This window comes from Trachemys scripta, chromosome 1 (genome assembly GCF_013100865.1).
Source record: "Trachemys scripta elegans isolate TJP31775 chromosome 1, CAS_Tse_1.0, whole genome shotgun sequence".
Classification (NCBI taxonomy): Eukaryota; Metazoa; Chordata; order Testudines; family Emydidae; genus Trachemys; species Trachemys scripta.
In genome coordinates, this window is record NC_048298.1 from 165,038,104 (window position 1) to 165,052,480 (window position 14,377).

At 45.9% G+C, this 14,377-nt stretch overlaps 1 protein-coding gene across 1 annotated transcript in view; it reads left to right on the plus strand.

Moving 5' to 3' along the window:
• Positions 1-8,698, plus strand: part of BCL9 (BCL9 transcription coactivator) — a 74,993-nt gene extending 66,295 nt beyond the window's left edge. The window contains exons 6-9 of the mRNA XM_034792052.1: positions 396-495; positions 961-3,199; positions 5,262-5,522; positions 6,520-8,698. Of these exons, the coding sequence (XP_034647943.1) occupies positions 396-495; positions 961-3,199; positions 5,262-5,522; positions 6,520-7,634 (3,715 nt within the window). The 3' untranslated portion in view covers positions 7,635-8,698. The remainder of the gene's footprint in view (positions 1-395; positions 496-960; positions 3,200-5,261; positions 5,523-6,519) is intronic.
• The last annotated feature ends 5,679 nt before the right edge of the window (positions 8,699-14,377 follow it).

Below are 14,377 nucleotides of genomic sequence, written 5' to 3' on the forward strand. Positions count from 1 at the left end.
TTCAAAACATGTTTCCTCCTTCAAATCCTTTGTGGGGTGGGCAGCCATTTACAGATCAAGGGGGAGCGTTACTGACACCTAGCCTTGGAGGAGGATTTTCAGTTTCTCCCACCCAGCTTTGTTTTTGGCAAATGTTGGCAGACAGCCCCTTGTTTCATGAGCTACACAGTGGATGGTTTAGGGGTGGGTTAAATGGTGACATGAACCCTAAAGACTGATTAGCAAGATTCTGTGGATGTGAGGATTTTTCTTCTCCTTTGATTTCTCTTCTCCCAGACCTCTGGGGTCAAAAGACACTTTTCTTTTCTCCCTGCCCCTAGTAGCTGGGGGAGAGGGGGATTTAAGAAAGATAATCATCCAACTGCCGCCTCACCTATGTCTGTCTGTCTTTACAGGGCTGCAGAAGCTGTGCTGAAGGGACAGGCAGAAACCATTGTGTCCTTTCATATCCAGAACATCTCAAACAGCAAGGCAGAGCGAAACACTGTACCCCTGGTAGGGAGCCTTTACTTGGAAGAAGGGGGAGATGGAGTGGTGTGTACATGCATGCACCGGTGGAAGAGGGGTGGGGCAGGGGAAGGTGACTGTTTATGCTCTGAAAAGCATGTTCTTGGCTGGAGGGAGCACTGTGCAGAATGAATTAAAGGTTTTAGCGCTTCCAGAGTAGTTTTCCAGCTTTATAATTTTTGGGTGGAATTGTCCTGGTGATATAGGAGAGGGGTGTCAAACATCACCCTTTGGGTCTGTGGGTGACACGTGAGCGAAATGAACATTTCGTCTTTGTCCAAGGCTCTAGTTTGCAAATTATATGTGCAAGGCATCAGTTCCTGCAGAAAGTGTTTGTAGTGGGTTTGTGTGACTAAGGTGGGGACGAGACAGCACATCTTGATCTTTATCCCCCACACTCCATTCACACAGATGTAAAAAGAGCTGATTAAGATGTTCTGCTTTGTCTTTCAGAACACCCAGGTCACTGCACTTCGGAATGAAACCAAACCTCTGCCACAACCTCAGCCACAGCCCCCTGCTTCGCAGGAACACAATCCTCCCCAGAATGCCAAAATGCAGCCAACTCCACCCGTTTCGGCACCAGCATCTAAATCCACTGGCCCCCCATGTCCCATGGATCAGGACAGTCCTGGAGTAGAAAGTAAAGTGATGTCTGTTGGCAGCCCTGCCAGCTCCACTCCATTGCCGACTGAGGGATTTGGGCAGAGTTCAACCCCAAATAATCGAGCAGTCAGCCCAGTCTCCCAGGGCAGTAATAGCTCCACTGCAGACCCCAAAGGTCCCACCCAGCAGGTATCCAGTGGCGACCCATCCAGTTTAGGTGAGAACCCAGATGGACTGTCTCAGGAGCAGCTGGAACATCGAGAACGCTCATTGCAAACTCTACGAGATATACAGCGCATGCTTTTCCCTGACGAGAAAGAATTCACTGGAGGGCAAAGTGGGGGGCCTCAACAGAACTCTGGAGTTCTGGATGGTCCTCAAAAGAAACCTGAAGGGCCAATACAGGCCATGATGGCTCAATCCCAAAGTTTAGGCAAAGGGCCAGGGCCTCGAACAGATGGAGGGGCTCCATTTGGCCCTCAAGGACATAGAGACATGCCTTTCTCACCAGACGAAATGGTGCCACCGTCTTTGAACTCCCAATCTGGACCTGTAGGACCAGACCACCTGGATCACATGACTCCCGAGCAAGTGGCCTGGCTGAAGCTACAGCAGGAGTTTTATGAGGAGAAGAGAAGGAAGCAAGAACAGGTTGTGGTGCAGCAGTGTTCCCTGCAGGACATGATGGTCCACCAGCATGGGCCTCGAGGGGTGGTTCGAGGACCCCCACCTCCTTACCAGATGACCCCTGGTGAGGGCTGGGGTCCTGGCGGTCCAGAGTCCTTTGCTGATGGCATGAATGTGTCTCATTCTCTACCCCCCAGAGGTATGGCCCCTCATCCCAATATGCCTGGGAGCCAGATGCGCCTGCCTGGATTTGCAGGAATGATGAATCCTGACATGGACAGCCCCAGTGTTCCAAACCCCACATCCAGACCCGGGCTTTCAGGAGTCAGTTGGCCAGAAGATGTGCCAAAAATCCCAGATGGACGGAACTTCCCTCCAGGCCAGGGTGTCTTCAGCGGCCCTGGCCGAGGGGAGCGGTTCCCAAATCCCCAGGGCCTGCCAGAGGAGATCTTTCAACAGCAGTTGGCAGAGAAGCAGCTGGGCCTGCCCCCTGGCTTGAGCATAGAAGGCATCAGGCCTGGCATAGAGATGAACCGGATGATTCCCTCCCAGAGACACATGGAGCCTGGGAATAACCCCATCTTCTCTCGCATGCCTGTTGAAGGGCCCCTGAGCCCTTCCAGGGGGGACTTCCCAAAAGGAATGCCACCTCAGATGGGCCCTGGTAGGGAGCTGGAGTTTGGGATGGGCCCTGGCAGCATGAAGGGGGACATTAGTCTGAACGTTAGCATGGGCTCCAACCCATCCATGATACCTCAGAAGATGAGGGAAGCTGGAGTGGGGCCAGAGGAGATGATGAAACTGCGTCCAGGTGTCTCAGAGATGCTCTCCTCTCAGCAGAAAATGGTGTCCTTGCCATTTGGAGAGCATCCCCAACAGGAGTATGGCATGGGTCCCAGGCCTTTCCTTCCTATGTCTCAGGGCCCAGGAGGTGGTCTCCGTAATCTCAGAGAGCAGATTGGGCCTGACCAAAGGACTAACAACCGGCTTAGCCACATGCCGCCACTACCTCTCAACCCAACCAGTAACCCTAATAGCCTCAACACAGCTCCCCCTGTTCAGCGCAGCCTAGGACGCAAGCCCTTGGATATCTCTGTTGCAGCCAGTCAGGTGCATTCACCGGGCATCAACCCACTGAAGTCTCCCACGATGCGGCAAGTCCAGTCTCCCATGCTGGGTTCTCCCTCGGGGAACCTTAAGTCTCCTCAGACTCCATCCCAGCTGGCAGGAATGCTTGCAGGCCCAACTGCTGCAGCAGCTGCTGCTTCCATTAAGTCTCCCCCTGTTTTGGGATCTGCTGCTGCCTCACCAGTCCACCTCAAGTCTCCTTCCCTCCCTGCACCTTCTCCTGGCTGGACTTCCTCTCCAAAGCCCCCGTTGCAGAGTCCTGGGATTCCCCCAAACCACAAAGCATCTCTCACCATGTCTTCCCCAGCCATGCTGGGGAATGTGGAGTCAGGTCAGTGCTTCCTTTTCTATCCAAATGTAAATTCTTTGATTCACATATGGTCATCTTGAAGTATGATGTGAGATGAGGGCTCACAGAGGCTACCCGGTGCGCATTTGGGGCAGGGAGTGCAAAGAGGAGACAGAACAAGGAGCTTTTCCTGCCAGTTTGAAGCAGGTTGTGTCTAGGCTCAGAACTAAGTGAGTGGAACATGTGAGTGAGCTCCATAACAGATTGCCTACTCTCATCTTATCTTGCCCATGTGCACATGTTAAATACTGCCCTTGTCCCAGAGGTGACTGTCAAGTATATTTGGATTGGTTGGGAGGAGGAAGTCACTCTTTGCAGAAGAGCTTAGAACAGTTTGTTTGCCAACCTGTCCTTAACTGAAATATTGTGGCATTGGGGAGAAATGTTGCTGTTTAGATCATAAAGGTGCCTCAAAATAAATGGGTTTGTTAGGATAGAGGAGAAACAAAACATACTTGTAAATAAATGTGTGCTGGCCATAGGAGCTATTGTTCACAATCTTCAGACACAGGTATAGTTTTACTTAACAAAGCTCCTCCTAGGAGGATATCAATTCAGATTTTGTCTATTTCATGTATAGTTAGAGGTAGCAGGTGGATTCTCTGCAGCTGGTCCTCAGAGATGTGCTGCAGGTCTGTGGAGTGTATCAGTGTTGTTGTTGTTTGTATTATCCTAGCACCTGGGAGCCCCAGTCATGGACTGGGATGCCTGGGGCAGGGACTACCAGTGCCTAGCACAAAAGACCGTACAATCTCAGAACATAGATCGTGTGAATCCAGAAACCTGTGTGTTTGGCATTTCAGCAGCACCAGTCCCATCTCTCTTTCATAGATTCAGAGCTTCTACATGACTGAGTCTGTTTCTCCTACACGCTTCCAAATATGTAAATCCCTGGTGTGCAGTGTTTCCATGCAGCAGAAGCAGCAGTGTGATGGAACCAGCTCTCAAGAGCTTTTCAGCCTGTGAAACCTCCTCCTTATTGCAGGAGTTAGTGAGGAGACTATGAAAGAAGCATGACTACATTGCCCTCTAGTGTTGCAGAATGATAACTGTATTGAAAGGGACCAGCAGGCTTTTTTCCTGTTCAAAGTGAATGGACTGCTCCTGTGGCTCAGAAACGCATGCTCTAGCGAGTTGAGCTCCTATGGCAGCAGTGGTTCTAACTATAGACACTTAATGTCCATTGTATGTCAATAGCTGTCATTTAGCCATCTTATTCCGAGTCGTATGCCTAGAAAGTGCCACACTGGGAAGGAGGAAGAATCTGGATGCTTCTGTCTAGAGTGGCCTCTGAGGCTGAGTGTTAAGTTGGCACTGAATCTGGGCTTGAATTGCTGCAATTAGACCCAGGCTCTGTAATCTGTGGCTACTTTTGTGCCTAGAGGAGTCTTTAATAGCAGAGGTTTTTTTGGTGGTGGCTTTTGTTTGGCTGACAACAGTGTGTCTTAAACTTCTTCCTGAAAGGAATGACCCCTTGCTCCAAAACTGGGCCAGGCATCTTGAAGCTTATTGGTGTGGCGACATGGGGACTGGAAGCAGCAGAAAATTGTGTTTACACCTTTGGAAGAGGGAGGGATATTTTAAATTAATAGGGAAAGATACTACTTGAGACTGTAATGAGCTTTTATATGCAAGATTTAAGCTTAAATCAAAACAGGAAACTTTGTATAAACTTTTAATAGAGCTCTCCAGAAATCGGCATGGATACCTGTAGTGTATGACCCACTATAGCTGTATGTCCTCTGGTTTCTGTCTCTGTGCTTGCATTTGAGGCATAATGGAAAGGGAATTACAATGGAAGTTTGGGAAATTTTTTCCAACTAGTTGACCATGCTTCTGGAGTTAGTATTGTCTTCTTCCCAAAAGAAACCACATGGATAGAAATCCACTGTCTGGAGTACAATGTGTATTTCAACCATACTTAACTGGTTGCCTCACTACTACTATTTGGATGGACTCTTGGAACCATTGAGCAGGTTTTCTGGGAGAAAGGGTGTTTATTTTAAAGGGGGGGAAAAACCACCTAAATCCTTTCCTCTTTTAGGTGGCCCACCACCTTCCACTGTCAGCCAGTCTGCTCCTGTGACTCTCCCTGGAAATCTTCCCTCTAGCAGTCCCTACACGATGCCTCCAGAGCCCACGCTCTCCCAGAATCCCCTCTCCATCATGATGTCCAGGATGTCCAAGTTTGCCATGCCCAGCTCTACGCCACTCTACCATGATGCCATCAAGACTGTGGCTAGCTCGGATGATGACTCCCCTCCAGCACGCTCCCCAAATTTGCCACCGATGAACAATCTACCAGGTAAGGCAAGTTCCCAGCCAGCCTTCTGCGTGCTCTGCCTCTGTTAGAGAAGAAATGGTTGGAATGCTTCCCAGAAACGTGCACCCTCTTTTTACACAGAGGATGGAGCATGGTGACAGTCTGGCCTGTGCCAGACAAAGAGGGAAGCTGCTCTGTTCCTTATCCAGGCATTAGGGGAGAAGAGAAATAAAAGCTCCTGTCCCTTTGGGCCCAGTGACCTGCTCTACAATGAGTGAAATGTGTTTACACTATAAGCCTCTGCCCCAAATTGTTTGCTGTTCACAGGAACACAATAGAAATCTGTTTAAAAAAAAAAAATAAAAAAAAATAAAAAAAGCCAGTGGGATAAGAACACAATTGAAAAAGATAACTCTCAGGGCAGGGAGTCTGGTAACAGGTATTTGAAGACTTCGCCTGTAGTTTAGTGGTTTACAGTCTGCCCAGGACAGTAGTGATTGGAGCTGATCATGTACTTGGGGGGAAAAAAAGGACTTGTTAAATAAATACTTGATGGCAAATTGCAGCATTCATGGATTAATTAATTGGACCAGCTCTAATAGCAATGAGAGCCGTCTGACTTGCAGGTGCCATATGTTTGGAATGGAGGTATTCAGTCCACTTCCAGTGGAAAAATGTTTGTGTATGTTTATAAAACAACTCCCACCCACCACACACATATGTGCCACTAATTTTCCCACTTGTTGACAGTCTTGACAAAATGGTCACAACATGGATTAGCTCTAGAGTGACCTCTCCTCTTGCTTTAAGAGCCCCGTTCAGTCACATCTGAACAGTGTGAGGACAAGGTAGGGCTGCTGAAGCCCGTGCTGTGTAAGTTTTATGGTTAAATAGAACAGTAGCCCTAGAAAGTGAAGTTTTGGCATCTTTCACTGGCACTAATTTTGTTTTTTAAATTGGAGCCAGGAATATTACACACAGTTCTTGTATCTTCATTGATTGTCTGATTTTAAATTTGATTTTTTTGTTTCTTCCTTAGGAATGGGCATTAATTCCCAGAATCCTCGAATTTCAGGTCCAAACCCAGTGGGTCCAATGCCAACCCTTAGCCCAATGGGAATGACCCAACCTCTTTCCCATACCAATCAGATGCCCTCTCCAAATGCTATGGGACCCAGTATACCTCCTCATGGGGTCCCTGTAGGACCTGGCCTGATGTCACACAATCCAATGATGGGGCATGGTTCCCAAGATCCTCCAATGGTACCTCAAGGACGCCTGGGCTTCCCACAGGGGTTTCCTCCAGTACAGTCCCCGCCCCAGCAGGTGCCATTTCCACACAATGGCCCAAGTGGAGGACAAGGCAACTTCCCTGCTGGAATGGGCTTCCATGGAGAAGGACCTCTGGGGCGTCCCACCAACCTGCCCCAAAGTTCAACAGATCCAGCACTTTGCAAGACTGGAGGCCCTGGGGGTCCAGACTCCTTCACTGTTCTAGGAAACATGCCTTCAGTTTTCACTGATCCAGACTTGCAGGAGGTGATCCGCCCTGGAGCCACTGGAATACCAGAGTTTGACCTGTCCAGGATAATTCCATCAGAGAAGCCTAGCCAGACACTGCAGTATTTCCCTCGTGGGGAAGTTCCAGGCCGCAAGCAGCCGCAGGGTCCTGGGCCTGGATTCTCTCATATGCAGGGAATGATAGGAGAGCAGACTCCAAGAATGGGACTTGCATTACCTGGCATGGGGGGCCCAGGGCCGGTGGGAACTGCTGATATCCCCCTCGGAACTGCTCCATCTATGCCAGGCCATAACCCAATGAGACCACCTGCCTTTCTGCAGCAAGGCATGATGGGACCTCATCATCGGATGATGTCACCAGCACAATCGGCAATGCCTGGTCAGCCCACGCTAATGAGTAACCCAGTAGCTGCAGTGGGTATGATTCCAGGCAAGGACCGAGCCCCTGCTGGGCTATATAGCCACCCAGGTCCTGTAGGCTCACCTGGTATGATGATGTCAATGCAGGGCATGATGGGACCCCAACAGAACATCATGATTCCCCCCCAGATGAGACCCCGAGGTATGGCTGCTGATGTTGGAATGGGAGGATTTAGCCAAGGCCCAGGAAATCCGGGGAACATGATGTTTTAAGCTGCTACCATTAGACTGGATGTTCTGATCCTTGTCAAGATGAGATTCCAAGTCCTGATGGCTTTTGGGGAGCTTCAGGAGTACAGTTTGGCCATGCAATAGGTGAAAAGAGACCAGAGGATGCTTTGGGAAATCTCGAATGTATGGAATTTACCTGAAAACAGATTATTCATTTTAACAGGTTTTTTTTAAGATTTATTTTTTAAAAATTATTTTTGTGGACCTCGGTATCCCATGATGGCACCTGCTTTGAGAATCTGTAGCTGTATTTTGAGAATTGCCATTTGTCACAAGTTGCACCATTCTCTGTATGTTTACGTCCTTTGGACTGGCTTCTCCCAGGACTCTCGGTTATTTTTTTTTTTTTTTTTGTGTACTGTACTATATTGTAAAAGGGATTTTAGCAGAGACTTTAGTCTTTGGGGTGAGAGGAGAATGGGATTCTAGGCTGTTTACTTTAGGTGGAGAATCCATCTTCAGAACTTCGGACTATTTTCCTTCAACTCCAATGTATAGAAAACCAAACTACGACCTCAGAGCAGAGTATTAATGAAAAGCACAAAAAAGGAACTTAAGTTCAGTGAGGGGAATCTTTTAAAAGAAATAATAAGTTAAGGACATATTTTTCAAATTATGGAGTGCTGTCCAGCACCTTCTGTCTCTCCCTCCCACTCCTTATTAAATAGGCTTCTCTCTCCATCCCCTTCTGTCTCCTCCTTTGGCAGCTGCAATACAATGTATTATTTTGGGGAGTAAATCTAGGAGAGCCTCTCCTCATGTGGGGAGTTTTCCCACTTTCAGGAAGGGGCTGGACTTGGACACTGTTACATTCTACAGTAGTCTTTCTCTCACTGTTTCCTATTCTCCTTTTCTTAGAAACCCCAAGTGATTTTATTAATGTGGGAGTGGAACAGACACTAAAAGTTATCCAGGATTTTTTTTTGTGGTTATTTTTTTTCCTCCCCAGCGTAAGACGTTCTGTGTAACCTCCATTAAATTTGGTACAAAACCACTCGCCAGGGCTGTGGTGTCAGAAAAATAAAATATATTGTTTCTTACAAAAATGGACTGTCTTTTTTTGAAATCCAGTCCAGTGGTATCCTGTGTACTTCAGGTGACTGGCAAACTTCTCCTTGTTTGTTCCCTCATTAGGGTCACAGCCATATTAGCTGCTAGATGGGACTAGCTTTTGTATCTTATGAAAGGTACTGGATTGGCTGCTGTGTGCCTCTTTCAATTCACTTCTCCTGTACTCACTTTACCTAGCCTGAGCTGAACTTGATTGTTTCTTTGAGTTTGGCATTGTCCTGAATCCTGGAGATGGTATCGACAGCCTCTTTCAACACTTTGAGGGCTGGAGAATTGGTAAAAACTCCTGCTTCTGGACATCCTTCTGGGTTAGCGGTTCTTGATCCACTGCAAGGCGAGTATCTCCTATCTATTGCAATAGGGAGAAGGTATGACGCTGTTCGCAAAGTCTGTCTGTTCACTGCCAAAGTGACTCTGCCCAAAGGGCAACACTCAATGGTTCTTTGTCACACTGGGTTGCTGAGGAGTGAAGTAGGGTCTCTGACTTGTGGATTAGACGCTAAGGTAAAGGGGAAGAATTAAAATAAATGACAAAGGTGATAGATTAATCCTCAGTGAGCAGGTTTTTTTTATCTAGATAACCCTGGGTAAATTGTTGCCTTGCTGCTGTTTCATTGATCCCTGTCTAATTACATCTCTGCTTTTTCAAACCTTTTTGAGAGAATTTCAGCAATGAAGTTTTATGTAACATGCCTGGGGAGGAGAGACTGGATACTAAAATATAGTCCTTTCTCCAGAGTAAAACAGCAATTTATTCTCAAATCCTCCTGCTGCTTTGTTTGAAAGTATGAGGTAGACTTTATTCATACAAGCTTGGCTGCTCTTTCTCTCTAGTAACATGGGAGGAAACATTCTGCTGTTCAGACTCTCCTTTTAAATCGCTGCACAGCCTGACGGCAAAAAAGCCCAAAAGGTAACCCCGAGATGGTGAACTTCTGAAACTTAATGGTAACTTCCCTTCTATATCACAAATACATGGTAAATATTTGAAATCTGTTTAAAGTAGTAGATTGTGGTATTGCACACAGTTCATCTGTAAAGTACACACACAATTCTCAGTATCAGGGTCTAAAAGACAGTACATTTCCCAGGTTGCAGACCATATAACAGGCTAATCTACTCAAGAACTATGCAAGTAAGGATCTGTATCTTGCATACAAATTATCCTACCAGCTAGCTTAGTATCTGTCTTCTGGTAGTACCCACTAAGGGTACGTCTACACTTAACGGAGGGTCTGGCGGCAGGCAATCGATGTTCTGGGATCGATTTATCGCGTCTGGTTTAGATGCGATAAATCGATCCCGGAAGTGCTCGCCGTCGACGCCGGTACTCCAGTTCGGCGAGAGGAGTACGCGGCATCGACGGGGGAGTCTCCCTGCCGCGTCTGGACCCGCGGTAAGTTCGGACTAAGGTACGCAAATTCAGCTACGTTAATAACGTAGCTGAATTCGAAGTACCTTAGTCCGAAGTGGGGGCTTAGTGGGGACCAGGCCCAAGTGATGCTTCAGAGAAAGATTTACAACATTCCTTATGCTCTTGGGATCTAACCTATGTTGAATCAGAAGGTACTGGGACAGGTTACTGCCTGAGTGGCATCAGTGCCTAAGCCTCCATCTTTGATGGGAATTTAGGCATCCACATATCTTACTTTTCCTAATTATAAATTTGATTCCTAGACAAATTATCTAGACCTCTTAAATCTAGCATCTGTTCTGATGAACTACTAAGGCACTGTAGGCCACAGATTGCAAATATGTTGCGTAAAAGATTTAATTTAGTCAATAAGCCCAGCACCAATAATTTAATCAAGAATCTGCTTGTTCGCCGACAGCAGAAAGAGGTGCGGCTGATTAATTTTCACTACACTTCATAGTTTTGAATACATCAATCATGTCTAATGTAAATATTCTTTTCCACATGTAATCTTTGCACACTCATGTTTTCACACACAAATTCATGCAGTCCTCCTCTGCCAAATCTATTCAATATTTGGTGTTTCTTGAAGAGAGATGAACAAAGTTGAAGGCAAGACTCCAGTTAGAGAAGTACCACGGTCTGCTACATCAGCTTCGTAGCAGTGACTCTTAAAAGATCTCCTCTCACTTCTGCTGCTGGCCTGCTCCCTTCATTCCACGCTTTCAGCAGTGGATCCTCCCAGGTTCAAAGCCGGCCAATGTAGATAATTTCCAGTTATTTTTATAGCTGCCTATTGTAGACATGACGCTTCAACACCTTGTGCTATATACTGTGTTTTAAACAGCTGGTGTCTCTTTTTAATCCTTAAAAGAAAGCTCCACTAACTTTTACTGTGTTGGAGCCACAGGCTCTACTTCAACTCAGTATCCACTTCTGCTACTCTAATGAAACTTCCACACCAAGTTCTAAGACCTTCTCCCTACTAACTCCTCAGCATGAAAACCAGTTCTTTACTTTAACTGCTCGTTGCTCATCGTCTTTAAATTAACATCAGAAATGTTTCCCCATAGTTGTTTTTTCTTAAGTTTGAGGGACTTCTAGTTTAAAAAAAACAAACAAAAATGTCTGATGCTGCATTGACAGGGAGATGGACTGGATGCCCTAAATGAACTTGTATTACATTAAGGCTTAGTTTTCCTTTCTAGAAACTTCAGTTGATCATATTAGATTCAGTGATTGGCTCTACTAGTCTATCCTTAAACATACATTGCATGAATTGTAAGTAGCGGGATTCCTCTTTACTGACTCTTGCAGAGAGAAGCCCTGTTTTGGAGTTGATGACTTGAAAAATATTATCCATGTTCGTATAAAGTACCTCAGCTACTTCATACCTGTTTTTGCTTTTTAGAAGTTGGCAATATCCTCCAGTCCTGTAGACTTACAGCTCTTAACTTCCTCCTTTTGGTATTTCTGTCTTTGTTTAAAACTACACTAATCTCCCATCAGAATTCCTTTCAAAACTATTATTTATAGTGTCTAGAGGTCTGCTAGAGATTATATAGACATTAGATATCTACACCTCTAACCTGATATAACGTGACCCAATATAACATGAATTCGGATATAACATGGTAAAGCAGTGATCCGGGGGGGGGGGGGGGGGGGGGGGGGGGCGGGGGGGGGGAAACCAGGGGGGGGGAGCTGCGCACTCCGGCGGAGCAAAGCAAGTGCGATATAACACGGTTTCACCTACAACGCAATATGATTTTTTTGGCTCCTGAGAACAGCATTATATCGGGGTAGAGGTGTATATAGGTCTTGGATAAAGCCCCCAGCACACAATGCTTCTGCTGCATCACTTCTGGTTGAGTGTTGTGCAGAAGAATATTACTGCTAGTCATGGACAATGAGCAAGAGACAGGGGCAGCTTCCTCAGCAGATCTTGGCTTAATTCTTTCATCACACCACTACCACCCTTCCATGGCAATCTTGTGCTTATATTAGAGTTGTCATACTGAATTAGACATGTAGTCCATTTACTCCAGTATCTTGTCTGACAGTGGCTAGTGCCAGAAACGCCATACATAACATTATGGAATAACCTGTTGAGAGGGGAAGTTTCTTCCCAATCAATCAGCTAGAGATTGGTTTATGAGCTGAAGCATGAGGGTCTTATACTCTTTTTCTAAAATGTATTTTATCCTACCTAGAGTAAGCAGTTCTTTTCATTAGCTGTATAGTCCTTCAAAATCTGCCTGTGTTCTTGGGAGTATCTTGTGCCAATGAGTTCCACAGAACTTGTTGTTCAATTTCACTAGATGGCATCTTGTTCTTATATGATGCGGATAAACAAGCTTATATTTTACCTTCTGTATATCTTTAGTTATTGCATAGACTTCTATAATGTCTCCTTTCCAGACAGTCCACATCACTTCTGTCTACACATAAATAATTCATCCTTATCCCTGTAATCACTTCCATTGCTCTTCTTGGAACACATTCTGCACTGTCATTCTTGAGCTGGTGTGCCCAGAGCTGAACATGGTGTTCCAGCTGAGGGTGTACCATTGTCTTATGATATGTTCAGGAGGTAAAAGGAGTTTGATAGAATATTACTAAGGCTGTCAATTAATTGCTGTTAACATGTGATTAACTCAAAGTAAATTAAAGCATTTTTTTTTTTGATGCATGCTAATTGCATAACTCTGAGATGGGGCTTGGTGGCTGGGAGACAAGGCCAGTCTTAAGGATGGATGTGGGGGGGCACTGACCAAAGTGCCATGCACAGGGGGGCAGTGCTGCATGCATCTGGTGCCCCGGTGAGCCAGGACTGGCCAGAGGGCTGTAGCAAGATGCAGCCCAGGTGTGACAGCACAGAGTCTGCCTTGAGCTGCAGGTTGAGTGCCAGGCACCACGAGCTGCAGCAGCAGCCCAGAAATAAGGAACACCCAAAAATATTTAAATAAATGGTATGCTATTATTAACAGTGCAATTAAAACTCTGATCATGACTTTTTAAATTTTGCAATTAATCATGCTTTCTAATCATTTGACAGCCTAAACATTTCTAATATTTTGTTTGTTTTCTTTGCTACTGATTGCAGTTAGTTTAGAACTTGGTGATGTATACATGTATTCAAATCATTCCTCCCATTGTGCATTTGTCAACATAAATAGTGGTTGGTGGGGGCAGTTTAATGACATATCAAAGGAAAGTCAAGCCCATGTTTCTCAGACAGGAATTACCCTAGTACCTCCAGTCATGTATCCAGCAATTAATTACAGCAGCACTACAATATTTAGTGCTTCTCTTCAGGTGGGAAGGGATATTACACAGTGACACTGTATGGGCTGTCTAGGAAAACTGCATGTAAATAACCAGATGTGCTAGGATAGGAAGGCTATTGCATAACAACCATGGGAGCCTTAATGGCTATAAATGATGAAGGGCCTGAGTTTTACATACTAAAACATGGCATCTCTGGTAATGCAGTGCTCCTTACTACTCTCCTAGGGTAGTGAGGTCAGAGAGGAAGAGTGTTGCCACTTAAATCCGCAGCACTGTTACAGTAACTGGTGTATTCCTAGAGTGCTCTCACGAGTACAAGCTGCCATGATCCTTCCCAGCTGCAAACATAGGCTAGAGTAGTTCACTAAACTTCCCTGTCAAATTCAGAAGTCAAATTCACCTAGGAGTTCGTTGTGTGTACGTTCCCATACTTAATCTTGGCTTGGTGTAGTTGTATGCGCAAAGCAAACTTCCATATGTAGTGTGATGGTAGGAAGGGGTTTCAGCAGTGTCTTTACTGCCTTGGAAATGGGACAGGTCTGCATGGACTGTATAAACTATCAATGGACTAGAGTACATAAGTCCCAAGCAGCATGTTTGTACTAAGGTGAGATAAGGAAGGGAAGATAGCTTCTGTGCAGAGCATGGCTATCATGGTGAGCATAAGGAAAAGAGGCAACAATCTATATTGCTTTCAACATAAACACCAATGGAGGCACCATGGAGAGTGTCATCTCTAGAAGCAGGCTGCAGATTATCTGACATACTCCAGCATTTTGCTATTAGAAGGGAAAAAATTGCTCCCCCTTCATGTCCACAGCAGCAGGTCAGGCCAAACCTTCCGTCCTCCTTAGCTATCTTCAGCCACCTTCATAGTGAGAGACAATCTCCAACTGCCTATGTATTCAGACATTAGTTCATACTGGCAGATGCACTACCCAGATGTGAG